This window comes from Chiloscyllium punctatum, chromosome 3 (genome assembly GCF_047496795.1).
Source record: "Chiloscyllium punctatum isolate Juve2018m chromosome 3, sChiPun1.3, whole genome shotgun sequence".
Taxonomy (NCBI): domain Eukaryota; kingdom Metazoa; phylum Chordata; class Chondrichthyes; order Orectolobiformes; family Hemiscylliidae; genus Chiloscyllium; species Chiloscyllium punctatum.
This window is the reverse complement of record NC_092741.1, coordinates 82,293,728-82,314,688: the sequence shown is the minus strand read 5'-3', so window position 1 is coordinate 82,314,688 and position 20,961 is coordinate 82,293,728. Positions and strand designations below refer to the sequence as shown.

At 40.1% G+C, this 20,961-nt stretch overlaps 1 protein-coding gene across 3 annotated transcripts in view; it reads left to right on the top strand.

Moving 5' to 3' along the window:
• Positions 1-20,961, top strand: part of cep85l (centrosomal protein 85, like) — a 304,765-nt gene that overhangs the window by 270,460 nt on the left and 13,344 nt on the right. For all 3 annotated transcript variants that reach the window (XM_072555891.1, XM_072555889.1, XM_072555885.1), the window contains exons 5-9: positions 3,572-3,680; positions 4,958-5,143; positions 9,192-9,344; positions 16,741-16,895; positions 20,027-20,144. In XM_072555891.1, the coding sequence (XP_072411992.1) occupies positions 3,572-3,680; positions 4,958-5,143; positions 9,192-9,344; positions 16,741-16,895; positions 20,027-20,144 (721 nt within the window). The remainder of the gene's footprint in view (positions 1-3,571; positions 3,681-4,957; positions 5,144-9,191; positions 9,345-16,740; positions 16,896-20,026; positions 20,145-20,961) is intronic.

Below are 20,961 nucleotides of genomic sequence, written 5' to 3'. Positions count from 1 at the left end.
AACTGTACCTCTTACGCTCGCATCCAAATCATTTATGTAAATGACAAAAAGTAGAGGACCCAGCACCGATCCTTGTGGCACTCCACTGATCACAGGCCTCCAGTCTGAAAAACAACCCTCCACCACCATCCTCTGTCTTCTACCTTTGAGCCAGTTCTGTATCCAACTGGCTAGTTAGTTCTTCCTGTATTCCATGAGTTCTAACCTTGCTAATCAGTCTCCCGTGGGGAACCTTGTTGAACACCTTATGCAAGTCCATATAGATCACATCTACTGCTCTGCCCTCATCAATCTTCTTTGTTACTTCTTCAAAAACCTCAATCAAGTTTGTGAGACACGATTTCCCACGCACAAAGCCATGTTGACTATCCCGAATCAGTCCTTGCCTTTCCAAATACACGTACATCCTGTCCCTCAGGATTCCCTCCAACAACTTGCCCACCACCAAGGTCAGGCTCACCAGTCTATGGTTTCCTGGCTTGTCTTTACCACCCTTCTTAAACAGTGGCACCACGTTTGCCAACCTCCAGTCTTTTGGCACCTCACCTGTGACTATCAGTGATACAAATATCTCAGCAAGAGGCCCAGCAATCACTTCTCTAGCTTCCCACAGAGTTCTCGGGTACACCTGATCAGGTCCTGGGGATTTATCCACCTTTAACCATTTCAAGACATCCAGCACTTCCTCCTCTGTAATCTGGACATTTTGCAAGATGACACCATCTATTTCCCTACAGTCTATATCTTCCATATCCTTTTCCACAGAAAATACTGATGCAAAATATTCATTTAGTATCTCCCCCATTTTCTGTGGCTTCACACAACGGCCGCCTTGCTGATTTTTGAGGGGCCCTATTCTCTCCCTAGTTACCCTTTTGTCCTTAATATATTTGTAAAAACCCTTTGGATTCTCCTTAATTCTATTTGCCAAAGTTATCTCATCTCCCCATTTTGCCCTCCTGATTTTCCTTCCTGATTACTCCTACATCCTTTATATTCTAAGGATTCACTCGATCTATCCTGTCTGTACCTGACATATGCTTCCTTCTTTTGCTTAGCCAAACCCTCAATTTCTTTAGTCATCCAGCATTCCCTATACCTACCAGCCTTCCCTTTCACCCTGACAGGAATATACTTTCTCTGGATTCTTGTTATCTCATTTCTGAGGGCTTCCCATTTTCCAGCCGTCCCTTTAGCTGTGAACATCTGCCTCCAATCAGCTTTCGAGAGTTCTTGCCTAATATCGTCAAAATTGGCCTTTCTCCAATTTAGAATTTCAACTTTTAGATCTGGTCTATCCTTTTCCATCACTATTTTAAAACGATTAGAATTATGGTCGCTGGCCCCAAAGTGCTCCCCCACTGACACCTCAGTCACCTGCCCTGCCTTATATCCCAAGAGTAGGTCAAGTTTTGCACCTTCTCTCATAGGTGCATCCACATACTGAATCAGAAAATTGTCTTGTACACACTTAAGAAATTCCTCTCCATCTAAACCTTTAACACTATGGCACTCCCAGTCGATGTTTGGAAAGTTAAAATCCCCTACCACAACCACCCTATTACTCTTACAGATAACTGAGGTCTCCTTATAAGTTTGTTTCTCAATTTCCCTCTGACTATTGGGGGGTCTATAATACAAATCCCAATAGGGTGATCATCCCTTTCTTATTTCTCAGTTCCATCCAAATAACTTCCCTGGATGTATTTCCGGGAATATCCTCCCTCAGCACAGCTGCAATGCTATCCCTTATCAAAAATGCCACTCCCTCTCCTCTCTTGCCTCCCTTTCTATCCTTCCTGTAGCATTTGTATCCTGGAACATTCAGCTGCCAGTCCTGTCCATCCCTGAGCCATGTTTCCATAATTGCTAAGATATCCCAGTCCCATGTTCCTATCCATGCCCTGCATTCATCTGCCTTCCCTGTTAGGCCCCTTGCATTGAAATAAATGCAGTTTGATTTATTAGTCCTACCTTGTCCCTGCCTGCCCTGACTGTTTGATTCACTTCTGTTCTCAGCTGTACCGGTCTCAGATCGATCTCTTTCCTCACTATCTCCCTGGTTCCCACCTTATTAGTTTAAATCCTCCCAAGCAGTTCTAACAAATTTCCCTGCCAGTATATTAGTCCCCTTCCAATTTAGGTGCAATCCGTCCTTCTTGTACAGATCACTTCTACCCCAAGAGAGATTCCAATGATCCAAAAATGTGAATCCTTCTCCCATACACCAGCTCCTCAGCCATGCATTCATCTGCTGTATTCTCCTGTTCCTGCCCTCACTAGCTCGTAGCACTGGGAGTAATCCAGATATTACTATCCTTGAGGACCTCCTTTTAAATTTCTGCCTATCTCTCTGTAATCTTCCTTCAGAAACTCAACCTTTGGATTTCGCTGCTCGTTGGATGCTGCCTGAACTGCTGTGCTCTTCCAGCACCACTAATCCAGTATTTGGTTTTCAGCATCTGCAGTCATTGTTTTTACCTTTTCCCTTCCTATATCGTTGGGTTAGAGGAATAGGGTGGGGGGCTGAGTCTGGGTGTGATACTCTTTAGAGTGTCAGTGCAGGCTCAATGGGCTAAATGGCCTCTATCTGCAGTTTAAGAATGCTATGATAAACATGCCCGCAGTTTGGGACTTCATCCACAGAAATGGGCTTTTTGTTGACAAGGGTAGTCAGCCACACATTATCTGACATCACAGATCAGTTTGTTTGGAATTGCATCTGTCTCTTTAGGGCATCATTTCAGGTGTGACATTCCATGTTTCCTCTCAGGCCTTTGCTCGGCAGCCTTGAATTTACATCCACATATTTTGGCTCGATGTCCCCTTTTTAAAAATTCATGTTGTAATTTATTCCTGATGAAGGGCTTTTGCCCGAAACGTCGATTTCGAAGCTACTTGGATGCTGCCTGACCTGCTGTGCTCTTCCAGCACCACTAATCCAGAATCTGTTGTAATTAACAGTCTAGTGTGACCGTAAGTAATTCAGGAATTTATGAACCATTGCCATGACATTACATAATTTTAATCTTGCTGTTTTATTCTCTTTGATCTCCACAAATGGAAACTACAATCTGTATAACTTTTCTAAAATTCCTCAAAGCTTACTCAATGCTTTCATTTCAGCCAATAAGGTGCAATGAGTGTTAAAAAATCACTCTTATTATAATCATGAAATAGGTTGATCGACTTTGATAGTTTGAACAGTTTCCAAAAGTTTTATTGTTCCAGTCGATCTCCATATTGTTTAGGCCATTGTTATTGTGTTTTTGATGTTTTCTTTAACATTCATTGGTTTAATGCATTTGTTCCAGTAAAGACACAAGAAGTTAGATTCCATAATGTTGATTATTGGGTGGTCAAGGTATCTATCTGACTTCATGTTGTTTGCATCAGTTGCTAAACCTGGGAATCTCCTTTCTCATTGGAGTTAAGAAAAAGACCTGGAGAGATCTTGACTGGATTAAGATTGCATGAGAGAAATTGTGACAGAAGGAATAATTGTTTGTTTGGTGGCTCATATAATTTAAAGTCAGAAATGTATTTGACTCTCAATTTTCCTTTTTTTTAGCCAGGAGCAACAGATTATCCAACTTCAGCAAAAAATACAAGAAAATGAACTTCGAGCGCAGAGAGCACTTTTGGAACGCTGTGATCCTGCATTCATGATAAAAACACAGGTAATTGTATGACATTAAGATAATATGATACGTCTGACTGTAATTCTTGGAGAAGGTTAAACTGGAACCTGCTATGACATGGTCTGGTCCCATGTTTGAGACTTCATTATGCAAGGTGGAGAAAGTATGGTCTACAGATGCTGGAGATCAGAGTCAAGAGTGTGTTGCTGGAAAAGCACAGCAGGTCAGCACAGCAACCGAGGAGCAGGAGAATCGACATTTTGGGCTAGAGATTTCTGCTAAAGGGCTCCTGCCCAAAACGTCAATTGTCCTGCTCCTCAGATACTGCCTGACTTGCTGTGCTTTTCCAGCACCACACTCTCAACCTTCATCATGTAAGGTGATGAGGCTCTGACACTTGCTTAAATACCAGCAGCGTAGATAGTCTGAGATTGAGTGAAGGCTTCTGCTGACAAGAATGCTCAAGTCCATGGCTTTTGCTGATGAGACCAGGTTTTCTTGGCTACTGAGTTTTGTACATGAGGTCCAACTGAGGACCAGGCTCAAAATGTAGCCTGGATACTGGAAAATATCATAGATATTAACCTGAGTAATGATGCCCAAATATTCAGTGAAGATATGCATTTCCACATTTTCCCACAGTACCAAGGATCTATTTACTGTGACAATTATTTTCAGTTGAGTCACCTCATTTATTTAAAGCAAACCTAAGCCAATCAGGTACTTGCTAAAAGTATTTCACTTCCCCTTGATTTGTGATGAATCTGCTGATCCCCAAGTGGAGACTTGAACATACACTGTTGAAAAGCACTTCAACATTCAATGAGATTGCAAAATGAGAACATGTCTGTCCTCTCAGATGCAAATAAAAAAATGTCATGCCTCTGTCTCTGTTGTCACCTCTTTCAACACTTTGGGATGTAGATCATTGGGTCCCAGAGAGGTGTCAACTTTCCATGTTGTTTATTCAATGTTAGTTGTTCAATGCTACTTTTTCTTACTAATTTATTTGAATTCCTCATTCTCATTAGTCCTTAGTTCTCTATCATTCCTGGGAGATTTCATGGCTCTTCCTCTGTGAAGAGAGACAAAGTAATTATTTAGCTTCTTGAAGATTTCTCTATTTTCCTTTATAAATTCTCCTACATTTGCCTGTAGTGGACCTACACATATCTTTGCTAATATTTCCTTTTTACATATAGAAGTTTTTACATCCGTTATTTATGTTGCTTGTCAGTTTGCTACTGAGGTAGGCAATATGTAGGCAATCCCTTTTCGTTACTATCTCCAAATCTTGTATATCTTTCCTTGTGCAGCATGAATCCCCATGTGAGAATATGAGACATATACACCATACAGAAATATCCAAAGTGATTGATTGTGGAAAGAAAAACCTGGAGCAAAAGCTGTCTGCAGCGGAGCTTGAGATTGTGCATCTCAAGGAGTGCCTCAGGAAAAGCACCCAAAAATATATGGAAGAAGCAAAGAAAATGGAGGAGAAGGTAAAACCCAATGACTATTGATACTTTTCAACAGCATACAAGAAGCAGGGGTAGGCCCTTTGGCCTGCCTAGACTTCTTCACCATTTAATAAGATCATGGCTGGTCTGATTGTAACCTCAAATCCACATTCCCGTGTGACTTTTACAAACTTTCACCACCATGCTGACGAAGAATTTATCTACTTATAGTTTCTTTCAGCAACATATTCTGGAACTGATATAGAGCTGACTACACCAGACCTGGCATTGTGCAATGGGATCGGATAAATGAATGATCTCATAGCAAAGGCAGTGATAGGTAGCAGCAATCAGAGGATTGATTGAATTTTGCAATCAGTTTGCAAAATGGGCAAATAGGTCTGGAACTTTATTTTTAATTAAACTGGGTAATTATGAAGGTGTGGAAGAAAAGCTGATGAAAGTAAATTGGCAAATTAAATTTAAAAATAAAGATGGAGTGGCAGGCACTTGAGGGGATATTTCAGAATACACATATTGGATATATTCGAATAAATAAGAAAACTTCATAAGATCGGACCCACCCATCTGTGGTTAAATAGTAAAGTTACATCATTCATTATTTCGTGCCAATCTGAAAAATGACCCATTTGTGGCTGACTGTCTTCTTTCTATTAGCTGCCTAATCTTCTATCTATGCTAATATGCTACCCTGTATACCTTTCATTTTGCACAATAACCAATGTGGCACTTTATCAAATATCTTCAAAAAAATCTGAATACAGAACACCCACCTGTTTTCCTTTATCTACAGTATCAATTTCCTTTATCAATTCCTTAAAGAACTCTATTAGATTGATTAGGCATGATTTGCCTTTCACAAAACCATGTTGACTCTGCCTGATTACCTTTCTAAGTACTCTGCTGTAATGTCTTTCATAACAGCTTCTCACAATTTTCCTCTAATGGATGTTAAACTAACTAACCTGGCATTTTCTACTTTCTATCTCGCTCCCTTTATATAGAAGGTAGTTACATTCGCTATCTTCCAAATTAATTGGATCTTCCCTGAATCTGGGGGACCCTGGGAAAATTAAAGTCAATGCACCTACTAACTCATTTGGCACTTGTTTTAAGACCCTAGGATAACATCCATCAGGATCCTGGCACCTATCAGGCCACAGGTCCAACAATTTTTCCACTACCACCCCCCCTGGTGATTGTGATTTTCCTGAGATCCTCCTTCCATTTCCTGATTTAAAATGCTTTCTGGAATGTTACTTGTCTCCTCTTTAGTGAAGACTGATACAAAATACCTTTTGTTTAATTAATCTGCAAAATCTTTATTTTCCATTATGAATTTTCTAGATTCACTTCTGTATGGGACAATGTTCATAATGTTAACTCTTTTCTTCTATAAATATTTACATAAACTTTTACTTTTTTTATATTTCTAGATAACTTTCTAGATACTTTAATTTTCCCCTCCTTATTAATCTTTTTGTTTTGTTTAATATTTTGTTCAACCTTCTGATCTGCCACCTTTCTATGCACTATTGTACAAGTTATCTATTTAAATTTGATACCATCTGTGTCATTTTTAGTTAACTGCAATTGGTGGATCTGTCCCTTGGAAATTTTCTTCTTTGATGGAACCTATCTATCCAATGCATTCTGGAGTATCAGCTTAAATGTCTGCCACTGTTTCTCTATTGACTGTATCCTTCAATCTATTTTGTAAATCCTCTTTAACAGCTTTGCTTTCATGTGCTCATAATTATCCTCTTTTAAGTTTAAAAGTATTCTTCAAACAAAAATGATGAAACCAAATCTACATAAAATGTAACCCAAGTCTCTTTGTTAAGTCAAGGAACATTCTGTAAAACAGAATTTCATTCAACATGGAAATGTATTCCCAAAATATATAGAGTTATTAATGTTTAAGAAAATTTAGGTATAATCCAGAATTCAAGTTATTTTCACAGAAATTTGGGGAGAAAGGGTTTGTGCCCAAGTTTATTATAAGATGCATGTCTGCAATTGTGCTCTCTATTGGAGCTTCACTCATCTGGAGTATAATTTTGACTTTACCTAAAATATTTAATGTTTTCAACCTCCTGGACTCATTGACCTCGAGAAGACCTTCAAAAGAACTGTGTGGGGAGAACAGAGTGCATCATGAACTGGGAAAGAAAAGAGAGAGCAGGACAGTGTCAGCATGAAGAGAAGATTTAGACGAGTGTTACCACAAAGTGGAGAACGAGGAGAGGAATATACAGTGAAGTGTGATTTGGCTATGGCAACAAACTAGTATGAACAGGGAAGAGAAAGCCCTGGAGTGACCAAAAATTTCTACAGAACACTTCTAACTTTGTCACCATCACTTGGTAAGAAGTGCCACACAACGTGAGTTGCCAATGCAGTTCCAACAAAGTTAGAGACAGCATGAAAGCAACATCAAGGAAATTTCTGACAAGTGTCTCAATGTCATGGTGATAACATCATAAATACTTTAAAAGTAATTTAGCAATTAATTGTACATACAGAGAGTGCCAATGCACGTTCACGTTAATCTACAATTGCCTGTCCCTAACCTCTTGAGAAGGTGGGTCAGGAAAAAATGGGGTTAGGTGAGTAATTTGGTCACATGTAGAATTTGACACCATACTGGGTCAATCAACCCTCTTGAGTGGCACCACATCGGTCATCTTCATTCTCTCTATGTGGCCATAGTGTATATCATCTCTAAAGGATGCACTGCAGCACTTGCAGTGGCTTGTTTGACAGTATCTACCAAACCCACAACTTTATCATGTAGAACGTGAAAGGCAGCAACTGCATGGGAGCACTGTTAACTCTAAGTTCCCTTCCAAGTCAAAAACTGTCCTAATTTGTTCCTTCACCATTGCTGAGTTAAACTCTGAGTTAAACTGAGTTAAACTCTTGGAATTCCCTCCCCATTATGGATGTACCGCTATCGCACAAAGAGCAGAGCTTCAAGTAAGCAGTTCAACATTATCTCCTCGTGAGGAGGTTGGGAAGCACAATAGATACTTGCAAGTCATACTTACATCCTGTCAATTTTTTCTTATATAAAGTGTTAGTTTTTCAGGTGTCTATTTTAAGGATCAAAAATGATTTGATGTTATCACCAACGTCTTGTTGGTGCTTCAAAACTTCACTGGAATTTGGAGAACGATGAACATTTGTGAAACTTTGTTATTCACAACTTCACAGTAAAGCAAATAGGCAAAAGAACTTAGTCCCTTGTTTGATACATTGCTGAATGTGGAATAGATACTCAAAACCTTGTTGCAGCATAAGAAAACTGCACATTAAATTCTCAAACTCTGACATTTCAGTTAGAACTGCATTGATCAAGAAAGTGACTATACATAAAAGTAAGCAAGTAAATAGGGGCGGCACGGTGGCTCAGTGGTTAGCACTGCTGTCTCACAGCATCAGGGACCCAGGGTGGATTCTGGCCTTGGGCAACTATCTGTGTGGAGTTTGCACATTCTCCCCGTGTCTGCGTGGGTTTCCTCCAGCAGTCCAAAGATGTGCAGGTCAGGTGAATAGGCCATGCTAAATTGCCCATAGTGTTAGGTGCATTAGTCAGAGGGAAATGGGTCTGGGTGGGTTACTCTTTGGAGGGTCGGTGTGGATTTGTTGGGCCGAAGGGCCTGTTTCCACACTGTCGGGAATCTAATCTAATCTAAATATATAGAAGCATAAATAAATGTCACAGGCCAGCAAGAATGGGATTAGTGGTGTTTCTAGCATCTAAATGTGTTTAAAATTACTTAATCCTTTATTGTATTTCCATGAATTGCCAGGAAAATTAAATTGAAATGCAGTTGAAGAAACCAGCCAGTCATTTATATCTATGAAATATCCATCAGCCACTTGTAAAATATGAAATGGTGACAATGATTAATGTTCTGATTATTAATGCTCATCTATTCACTTCTTGTCCTCCTCCTCAGCCGTGCAGATCATCGATTAGTGCACTGGAGAACTTTTATTATTAAACTATGTCATGTTGCTGAAAGGTCTGGATTCTCATTAATATTTCTGCACTATGTTTCAGGTGAAAGCACGCGAGAAATATATCAGCAGTCTGAAAAAGAAGCTGCAAAAAGAATCTGAGCAAAGCCATGAACGACAACAGAGAATAGAAACCCTAGAAAAGTACCTCGCTGATCTACCCACCTTGAATGACTTTCAGAGCCAGAGTCAGCAGGTAAAAAAGCAAAAGGTTTATCAGTTCTGGACTTTCAGAATTCTGACAAATATTTGACAAATGCAAAACAAAGCACACATGTTTTGAATGCAGTTTTGTACATTTCTTCCCAGCTTTCTTATGTTATTTCCATTAGCTAAATACCATGAAAACTGGTTATTGCATGATTATTCCATTTTTGGTGTTCTGCCTCCATCTGGCTGCTCAAAATGGTTTGCATCTTCACGGGTGCTTTTTCCTTTGGGCAAAAGGAAGTCACTGGGAATGCTGCAGAATGTTGCAGTAGGGCTTTCAGGATTTTCCAATGGCATTGCTAGTGTTGTTTCTCCGAGGGTCTGAGTTGGCTGCTGGATATGGACATATATATCTGATGCATACAGAAGGGGTGGTAACTTAGATTCCCTTCAGTGTGGAAACAGGCCCTTCGGCCCAACAAGTCCACACTGACCCTCCGGAGAGCAACCCACCCAGACCCATTCCCCTACATTTACCCCTGACTAATGCACCTAACACTAGGGGCAATTTAGCATGGCCAATTCACCTGGCCTGAACATCTTTGGACTGTGGGAGGAAACCGGAGCACCCAGAGGAAGTCCATGCAGACAGAGGGAGAATGTGCAAACTCCACACAGACTATTGCCCAAGGCTGGAATCAAACATGGGACCCTGGTGCTGTGAGGCAGTAGTGCTAACCACTGAGCTACCGTACCGCCTGTTGTACTGACCTTGAAGTGGTGCCAGACTTGAGGTCGTTGTCATTAAATCCTTTGTTCCTCAGATGTCCAAATGCTGTGCTGGTGCGCTGGACACCATGTTAAGTTTTATCATCATTGCCTGCCTTTGCTGAGGATCCCACTCACCTGTGGCAGACTGTGGATTTAGGACTCACTTATTTGTCACTTTGGGATCCAGAAATCTGGATTGAAAGAAAGTCATCTTCAGTTCTGAGGGACTTGATAAGAAGAGAAGTGGGTAGGAGGAGAATAGCTTTGCATATATGACCCTGAGACTAAATTATAGGATTTTATTTATAAGACTGTATTAATTCAGTACTACCAAGAATCCAAGTCTGTGTCTGAATTCAAGACTCTCGTAAAGTTGGCGCAGTGTCTTGAATACTTGCATTGTATTAGAGTTAATCCATGTTGTTCCAGACTTGTTGTGGATCTTATTAGGCAGTGGGTAGTGTTGTGCAGTGGGAGCAAGCTGGTACATACCTTTTGTCTTCTAAATGTTTAGTCAAATGTCCATTTTCTCATATGCATCCATAAGTGCATCAACAATATTTTGAAATTTGGATTCTAAGTATGCATGCTGCATGTTTCAGCTCAATGAGATTGGGTGATCTATAATGCCTATAATTGCATATTGGAGACTACATGAGCAAAGCCACCCCCATCTACTCCTTTAGCCTTTTGTGAATATCATCCTCTTCTGCTTGCCCTCTGTCTGTCAAACAAAAAAAAGCATTAAGTAATTGAAGATTAACCAAAAACAAGTCATATGCTTCCAATTCTGACAAATTGCCCTCCCCATTTGAATGTAACACTGATTTTTGCTAAAATATAAAACCAATTAAAGAAGTGGATAGCACAGGAATAAATATTTCCTTTAAATTATTTAAGATTTAGGATTAAGAGTAATTCAACAGGAAAGAATTGCTGTGATAATGAAACAAAATGTTCTTCATAATTTTGCAGTTCTCATTATTCCATTATAACGGTACCAAGATCATTTGCAATTATATTTTTCCTAACCTCAGGGGAAATTGGTCTTCCGAAACTAAAGCTAATGCAAAATACATTATGTACAAATTGAGCTACTGTGACGTGAAATTGGACCTTTATTACCCTGATTATATTTTTATTACATATATACTTCAACAAGCAAATCTTTAGGCGCACAAATGCTGAATAGCGATGACTGCTATATTTGTGGATAGATACAAATAGGCGTTAAACTCTCAAAGAATATGCTGAGATTTGGCCGTGATGCATAATTCAAATTCACAATGTACAAATCGTCTATTTACGTGTTACCATATGAGGCTAAAATAACTAAATGAGGTTTTCTACTTGGGTAGTCACCAAGTGGTTTTAATTAGTTTTTAGAAGCAAATTATTCAAAGGAAACGATTGCAGAATGTTTTATTACTGTAGTTAAACACATTTACCCATCTACAGCTCAAAAGAGTGCATAATTATGCAAATGTAGCTATAAAAACAAGCGTCTCTGTATACTCCTTTGGCATTCCAATTAAGTTCTTTTTTTGCAAACAAAACTCCATCATAATTTAATTGAAGAATAGCTGAAAGTGATCTGATAGTAACTCATCTATTGCAGGGCATTTTTATTGTCCAAAGACCCATCTTATCTCCCAGGGAACTATTGTAACTGGTATCTATTTCTGGCTTCCAAACCAATCAATGGTTTTCTAATTAAGGATTTAAAAAAAAATTATTTTAACTTCATGACAGCTATAGTAGAAGGAAATTAATTGGGTTAATTTAACTAGAGGAAATGAAAATTTGATATGCCCAATAACACATAACATAAAGACGGGGAAGATATGCAAACACTAATCAGCTACTAAGAAGATGATCTTTGAGGTGAAGTTTGGGCCTGATGTGTTTTCATCTCTTATATAAAACATACATACTTTGAGTTGAGGCAGAGAAAAATAAGGTAAGTGGTGACAAAAGAATGAACTCTGACCATCTCTTAGCTCTATTCGTTTCCAATTAGTTTGCCAAATTGTCAACCAAAGCACCACCATGAAGAGAAACCTTCCTCACAAGTGTGTGAGCAACTACGTGGTCTGTCCAGCTGAGAACCCCACTGTGATGTTAAATTCTGGATTTTGTTCACTGTTGTAGATCGTCACAAGTCGATCTGATTTTTGAGAACTCAATTCTCTGAGATAGATAATTTGTCTCGTATTTCATATAACTTTCCTAAACATGAGTTAGCTTATGCACCTATGGAAGTTAAAGTTTCTCTGAACTCAGTATAACTTTAAGTTGAATTAAATCAAAATTTCTTCCAGGTAATACATTGCAAAATAATACAAAATAGGATTTATGCATTAATGTTAAAACAGCACTTTATAGATTTTATACATTTTACTAGGAAAGATATGGGGTAATAATATATGATGAAGAATGCAATATTAAAGGACATGCAAGGATAGCAAGACCTGGTTCTTTGTGTACATATCTTTGAAGGTAGCAGGGCAAGTTATTACAGCAATTCACAAAGCAAATGGGATCCTTGGCTTTATAAGTACATAGAACATAGAACAATACAGAGCAGTACAGGCCCTTTGGCCCTCGATGTTGCGCCGATCCAAGTCCACCTAACCTACACTAGCCCACTATCCTCCATATGCCTATCCAATGCCCGTTTAAATGCCCATAAAGAGGGAGAGTCCACCACTGCTACTGGCAGGGCATTCCATGAACTCACGACTCGCTGAGTAAAGAATCTACCCCTAACATCTGTCCTATACCTACCACCCCTTAATTTAAAGCTATGCCCCCTCGTAATAGCTGACTCCATATGTGGAAAAAGGTTCTCATGGTCAACCCTATCTAAACCCCTAATTATCTTGTACACCTCCATCAAGTCACCCCTAAACCTTCTTTTCTCCAATGAACAGCCCCAAGTGCCTCAGCCTTTCCTCATACGATCTTCCTACCATATCAGGCAACATCCTGGTAAACCTCCTCTGCACCCGTTCCAGTGCCTCCACATCCTTCCTATAGTATGGCGACCAAAACTGCACACAATACTCCAGATGCAGCCGCACCAGAGTCTTATACAACTGCAACATGACCTCAGGACTCCGGAACTCAATTCCTCTACCAATAAAAGCCAGTACACCATATGCCTTCTTCACCGCACTATTTACCTGGGTGGCAACTTTCAGAGATCTGTGTACATGGACACCAAGATCCCGCTGCTCATCCACACTACCAAGTATCCGACCATTAGCCCAGTACCCCATCTTTTTGTTACTCATACCAAAGTTAATCTCCTCACACTTACCCACATTGAACTCCATTTGCCATCTTTCTGCCCAGCTCTGCAGCTTATCTATATCCCGCTGTAACCTGACACATCCTTCCTCACTGTCAACAACTCCACTGACTTTGATATCATCAGCAAACTTGCTCACCCAACCTTCTAGCCCCTCCTCCAGGTCATTTATAAAAATGACAAACAGCAATGGTCCCAAAACAGATCCTTGCGGAACACCGCTAGTAACTGCCTGAAGTATAAAACTGCCTGAAGTAGAGGCCTGAAGTATAAAAACAAATTGTACTAAGTCCTCTATAAATCACTAGTACAGCCTCTGCTGGAATACTATGTCCATTTGCAGACAAGAAAAGTTTGGAATACTGTGTTGGTTTTAAGGAGTAGATTTACTGGAGTTGTCCCAAGGATAAGTTATGCAGACATTACTGGAGAAGTTGGGTATTTTTTTTCTTCAGTAGAGAAGGCTAAGAGGTGTTTTTAAATCAGGAAGCTTATAAATGGAATCAATAACGATTTCCTTTGGTTGATGGGTGAATAACCAGAGGGCATAGAATTGAAGTGATTGGCTAAAGATCCAGAAGTGATGCAAGGAAGATCTTCATGCAATGACAGTTTTGGGTGTTATTTGAAATGGTGGTCAAATTACATTAAATGATAGTGATCAAAGGGCGCTTGGGGAAATATGTGAATATAAAAAAATGTTGTCAGCTAATGAGGAAAGAATAGGGAGTGGGACACACAAGACTGTTCTTTGAAAAATATCAACGCTGTCTCAATGAATCAAACAGCTTTCTCATCTGCTGTACAATTCTATGATACTTTTATATTGCCTTTTGCATCAAAAGGCATTTCAAGGTGGTTAATGGAAAGGATGAAAATACTAAGTAAGAGACAGCAGGAAGAGTAGCCAAAGTCTTGGACGAAAGGGTCAGATAGAAGGTAGGACGTTTGTGGAGTTAAGAAAGGGAATACTTATTTGTGGGTTTAGGAAGCTAAATGCATGGCAGCTAGTAATGTGGCAGAGGGAAGGAGAATACTTCCCAGGGAAGCAAAGTTAGCAGAAATAGATTTCTGGTGTTTGGGGTTGACAGACAGATTGGTCCTGCAGAGCTGAAAGAGGTTTAAAAAGTAAGGATAAAGCACAAAGGAATTTTAACATCAGTCAAAAGAAACTGAAAGAGCCAATAAAAGGTCCTTGACTTCTATGGAAGTAACAGTTTAAAGGTGAAAAGAGAATCTATTTTTCGAGCTATTTCAGCCATTATAAAAATAATGGAATAAAAGGAAAGGAAGACTTGCATTTTACATTGTGCTTTTCATGACTACAGAGCCTCACTAAGTGCTTTTATAGTCGATAGAATACTTTTGAAGTGTAATCTCTGTTATAATCCAGAAAACCTGGTGGCTAATTTGTGCTCAGCAACAACAGCACTGTGATAATGACAGAGATCCATTTTGTGATTTTGCTTTAGAGAGAAATATTAGCCAGGACTCTGGGGATAACTATCCTGCTGTTCTTTGGAACAGTACCATGGGATATTTTAGTTAAATCCAAACAGCCAAATAAGGCCTTTATCATCTCATTCAAAGGACAGCAACTCCAACTGTCCAATATTCCCTCACTACTACATGGACTGTCAACTGATTTTCTTTCTTCAAACATAAACAATCCCATTGGGGAGAGTATTATGAGAATGATGTGGAAGTGGTTGGTAGATAAGGCTGTGGAGAGTACAAGGACCCTGAAGTGGGATAATACATTATCATCATAGACACAGAGAAGGTTATTTCTGATTTAGACCAGCACAGTTTTTAATGCTAAAAGAGGGGTGAATATATGATTGGTAAAGTTCAAACTAGGAGTGTAAGAGAAATGAGAATGGATTTTGAAGGCAAAAACATTGCATTCCTTGTTGTTACACATATTAGATCCAGGAACTGAAGTTAAATGGAATGTTTTATACAGAGGTACCTAGATAATATAAACGATCCAGAATGAGTCATTCTGGTGCAGTCTGAGCTTTTTTCTGGGAAAACAGCCTGCATAATAAATATGATGGAATAAGCTGTCAGAGGAAGTTGTGGAGGCTGGTACAATTGCAACACTTAAAAGGCATCTGGATGGGTGTATGAATAGGAAGGGTTTGGAGGGATATGGGCCAGGTGCTGGCAGGTGGGACTAGATTGGGTTGGAATATCTGGTCGGTATAGACAGGTTGGACCGAAGGGTCCATTTCCATGCTGTACATTTCTATGACTCTATATCCCTTGAAGTGAGATTATTCAAAAAACACAAAACTCATATCACTAAAACACATTGGAGGAATCTTTTGCTCTCAATAGTTGAGATTCAAGGCAGGAACAGCATTGAATTCAGTAAGTGGGTAAGTTACCTAGACACTACTGCCTTCCTGTCTTCACTGCAATTATGTTTAGGATGACATTTGAGCCTGGCCACCAATTGGCCAATAAATGTCTACTTAAGGGCCTCAGTAAGTTGGGAGTAAGTTGGGAACTTCTGAGTGAAGGCTATCTCCATTGACCAGACTGAGGCTTGCTGACAAGTATAACCTGCTCACTGACTTTGGCATCTGCAGTAAACGGCAATGCAAGACCAAAGTAAAATGAGCCTCTTATCACTTATTGACAGGACAAAGCTGGAAGGACAGGCAGAACATAGCATCCAGGTATGCTCAAAGTGAGTGAGCGCTACAAGTGAGTGAATAGCATCGATCTGCACCCTGTTCCAGTCCATGAGCTGGGTGTGTGTCTGTAAGTGCATAGTTTCCTTGCTGCAGTGTTACAATGATGGTTGCCAGTGCAGCCCAAGGTGCAACATTAAAGTGCAAAAGCATCCTGTCAGTTGATTTGAAATGTGCCATGAGGGTGCTGAGGCTGACATGACAGATGTCTGTGTCTGTGGACATGAGTGTGCACCCAAGACATTGAGGTCACTGCAGCAATCAGCAACTGAATCCACCAGATTCCCATTCTGGGTTCCATGTCAGGTTTTCCAGATGCCAGGCTTGTTTGATGCATTTGTTAAGATGGATGTCTGAACATTAATGATGCGAGTTGAGCCATTAACAAGGCATTTAACAATCAATGATGCCTTGTCAATTGACATCTCACCACTACCTAGCAAAAACCTCATAGCACGACTTGTGTAAAGCATAAAAGGTCTCCATGGCGAGGTGGGCCTTTCAGCACTCATTGCCTGAATCTACTACACATCTCATCGTAGGCCACATCACGCAGACTCCTATTAGATTCCACCCTCTATCCATTATGTTTGTAATTCATTGTCCCTAAGAAGAAAGATATTGTTCATTATCACACTTTATTATTGTCATTGCAGCTTATTTTACTTGAAGAAAAAAATGAAAAATTTCAGGATACGTTCAAAGATTTGGAGAAAAAGTTAGGGGAGAATCGAATCCTTTGCAGAGAGAAGGAGGTGCTTCTGGAGAGTCAGAAGAAAAGGGAAAAGGCGTTAGTTGCCACTGTACAAAGGTATGATTCATTCAATTATTAATTTTACATCATTGCAAGGATTAGGGTGTCATGGAACCGATATTTATTTGAAGGGAATTAAAGGAGATTATTGAAGTTAATTTGTAATCATCTGCTGTTCCCATGAATCCCCTTTCACAGTTCTTTGTCTTCAGTTTTGCTGCAGAGATTTTTATGGTGATTTTCAATAGCTACCTGAGATTCCCTTTACACATTGCTGATCTTGTTGATCAAAGTTCATTGTCAATTTTGTTAGCATTCTACAAAAGTCATAGAACCCAACTCAAATATTTTAACAAGGTTCCTATCAATTTTGAGAGGTCCACTCACACATGAGCGGTATGCTTCAAAATAAATTTTGATCATGCACAGTTCTATTTTTCAGCATGAATGGGCCAGTAGCCAGATTAAATTTTCCCATATTCCCCATTTAATACTAAATTATTCAATAGATTAAAACAGTTTGTCTCTGAAAATTCAGATAGTGATCGCAGTAAAAATGCCAGGATCACATTCAATGGGAGCCTGCATTGCTGATCCTGTGAGTGAAGTTTGTTCATTTACATGCAACATTATAGTGCAGTATAGTGAAACCCATTAACTTACACAGTTCCATTTTCATCCATAATGTTTATCCAATGACCATTTAAATGTCCTTAAACTTGGCAAGTCTGCGACTTTTGCAGGCACTGTGTTCCACGCCCCAATAGTCTTTGAGTAAAGAAATTACCTCTGACGTCTGTCCTATATCTATCATCCCTCAATTTAAAGATACATCCCCTCGTTCTAACCATCACCATCTGAGGAAAAAGGCTCTCACTGCCCACCCTATTTAATCCTCTGATTATCTTATATGTCTCAATTAAGTCAATTAAGTGTTTTCTAGTAAGACTTTCCTTCCATACCTGGCAACATCCTAGTAAATTTCCTCTGAACTCTTTCCAAAGTTTCCACATCCTTCCTATTAATGCGGTGACCAGAACTGTTTGCAATACTCCCATGTGCGGTCACACCAGAGTTTTGTACAGCTGCAACATGACCTCCTGGCTCTGAAACTCAATCCCTCTACCAATAAAAGCTAACAACCATACACCTTCTTAACAACCCTATCAACCTGGGTGGCAACATGGACCCTGAGATCTCTCTGCTCATCTGCACTTCTATGCCCTCATCCAGGTCATTTATAAAAATGACAAACAGCGGTGGCCCCAAAACAGATCCTTGCGGTACAGCACTAGTAACTGAACTCCAGGATGAACATTTCCCATCAACCACCACTTCTTTCAGCTAGTCAATTTCTGATCTAAACTGCCAAATCACCTTCAATCCCATGCCACTGAATTTTCTGCAATAGCCTACCATGGGGAACCGTATCAAACACCTTACTGGAATCCATTTACATTACACCAACCACTTTACCCTCATCCACCCGTTTGGTCACCTTCTCAAAGAACTCAATAAGGTTTGTGAGGCACAACCTCCCCTTCACAAAACCGTGTTGACTACCCCTAATCAAATTATTCCTTTCTAGATGATTATAAACCCTATCTCTTATAACCTTTCCGACACTTTACCCACAACCAAAATAACCAAAATGTGATTGCTGTTAACAAGTATCTATGCCACTAAGAGTAAGACAGTTGTAAAATAACTCATGTTGATGAGTCCCCTTTCCCCTAATTCCACTCCCCCTGCCTCTCCTATAAAGGCAGCAACTTCAGTGGTGTAGGGGTCTGAAAGGGTTAATGTTGAGGAGTGGCTTAAATTCTCCTACTCATTATGTCATGTGGGCTTGACGGCAGAATATCATAGAACCCTGAAGGAGTCAGATTAACCACTCAGGGGTCTCCTTCTGTAATAATGTCTATCATGTCAGTTTAACTTTTACTTAGTTGCTAACATGTATTTTGTTTAAGACAAGAATTTTTTTGTTTGCTAACCTGTCAAGTGATTTTCCATTACCACACCAGACCAAGTAGACCCTGTCGGTCCATACCCTAAAATAGGATGACGGCAGAAACCCCATACCTTCACAAGCAGCTCATGCAACAAGGTGCTCATTGATGAGGATTGTTCATACAGCTCCGACATTTAGGAGCAAGATTAGAGTAGCACTGGAAAGCACAGCAGGTCAGGCAGCATCTGAGGAGTAGGAAAATCGATGTTTCAGGCAAAAGCTGTTCATCAGGAAGGCATTCTGTTGAAGGACGTTTGCCCAAAATGTCATTTTTCCTACTCCTCGGATGCTGTCTGACCTGCTGTTCTTTTTCAGTGCTACTCTAATCTTGACTCTCATCTCCAGCATCTGCAGTACCCACTTTCTCCTACGTTTAGGAACTTTCCTCCATAAATTGATGATCATCTTTTTAGCAGCCTGATGCAAATCCGAGAAATGAAAATCCATATCAGTGCTAGCGCAGAATTTAAGAAGCTTGATTTTCAATTTGGTGTGTAAGTGGATGGATTTTGAATGATTTAAAATTGGGCCCAACAATCTTGGTATGATCGTTTTGATATACTGCTCAATCCCAAAGAATTGTTCAAGGCCACCAGATATTTGTAGTTTGTTTGTTTTAAATAATGTAGTATCTTTCTTTTCGGCAATTAGTGCACGTGGTTGACTTTCTTCATAAAACAAAAAATATCTGACGTTTTCTCGGTGGCTCGGTGGTTAGCACTGCTGCCTCACAGCGCCAGGTCCCAGGTTCAATTCCAGCCTCTGGCAGACTGTCTGTGTGGAGTTTTCACATTCTCCCCGTGTCTGTGTGGGTTCCCTCCCACAGTCCAAAGATGTTCAGGTCAGGTGGATTGGCCATGCTATATTGCCCATAGTGTTAGGTGCATTAGTCAGAGGGAAATGGATCTGGGTGGGTTACTCTTCGGAGGGTCGGTGTGGACTGATTGGGCCGAAGGGCCTGTTTCCACACTGTAGGGACTCTAATCTAATATACAGCTGTTTTAACTTCTTGAACTACCTGCTTCAGAATATATATTATGGGATGTCTATATCAGATATGTTAACTTTATAATACAAACAGAAGGTTTTGGAAACACGCCAGACAGCATTTGTCAGGAGAGAAAAACAGGGGCAACATTTCAGGTTGATGACTTTTGCTGCATTTTATGTTCAGTTTGCAACAGAAAGTAGAGAAGTGCCTAGAAGATGGAGCTCGGCTTCCCATGCTGGACATGAAGCAGCTCCAGTGCGAGAACGACTACCTCAGGAAAATGTATGAACATGCCAACAAGGTTAGTGTCACCCTGTGCTCTGACAATAAGATGGTATGCTAATGGGTTTTAAATATCATAAAATGTGCACAAACCTTTTGACATGTTACATGGGGGAGAGGTCATAGTTGACGGGGGCTAGGGTTCGACCCAAAGTTTCCAGGAGCCTCATCCAAAAAAATAAAAGATTCTCTTGAAAGAAAATCCAGATGCCGTGAAGCAATATTTCTAAGTTTCTTTCAATCTGTTCCCTTGTGGCTCACTCCACAATAAGCCTCAACAAAACTAATCTACTTCAATAGGTACAGAAACTGAGATTGCTGGAAAAGCTCAGCAGCAGCCATGGAGAGAAATCCTAGTTCACATTTTGACTCCAGTGTCACTCCCTCAGAGAGTTCTGTCAGAAGCGCTGAGCTCTTCCGGCAATTCCTGTTTTTGTTTCTGGTTTACAGCATCCACAGTTCTTTTGGTTTTTATTTACTGCTTCAACAGGTTTTATAAAAAGCTAACAATTGCTTTCTGTGATAAAATCGATAACTTGTGAGCCCACATTTAAGAATTTCAATTTATGCAACTTCTCCAGGTTTTTGAGGGAGAGGTTTTCACTAGCCTTTGAGTAAAGTGCCAGAGATGGCCATGCAGGGACCCTTACCTGCTGGGGTTGTTTGCAGGTTCCTGTGCTGAGACTTTCGTCCAAAAGCCTTCAGAGCCTGATTGAAGGAGCTGATAGCAGAAACCGGGATCCCATTGAGAGCCACACCCATGCACATGTTGCTGACCCTCCTCTCAGTATTCCATCCTAAGCACCCTTCCTGCCATCATTCACCTTCTTTTCCTT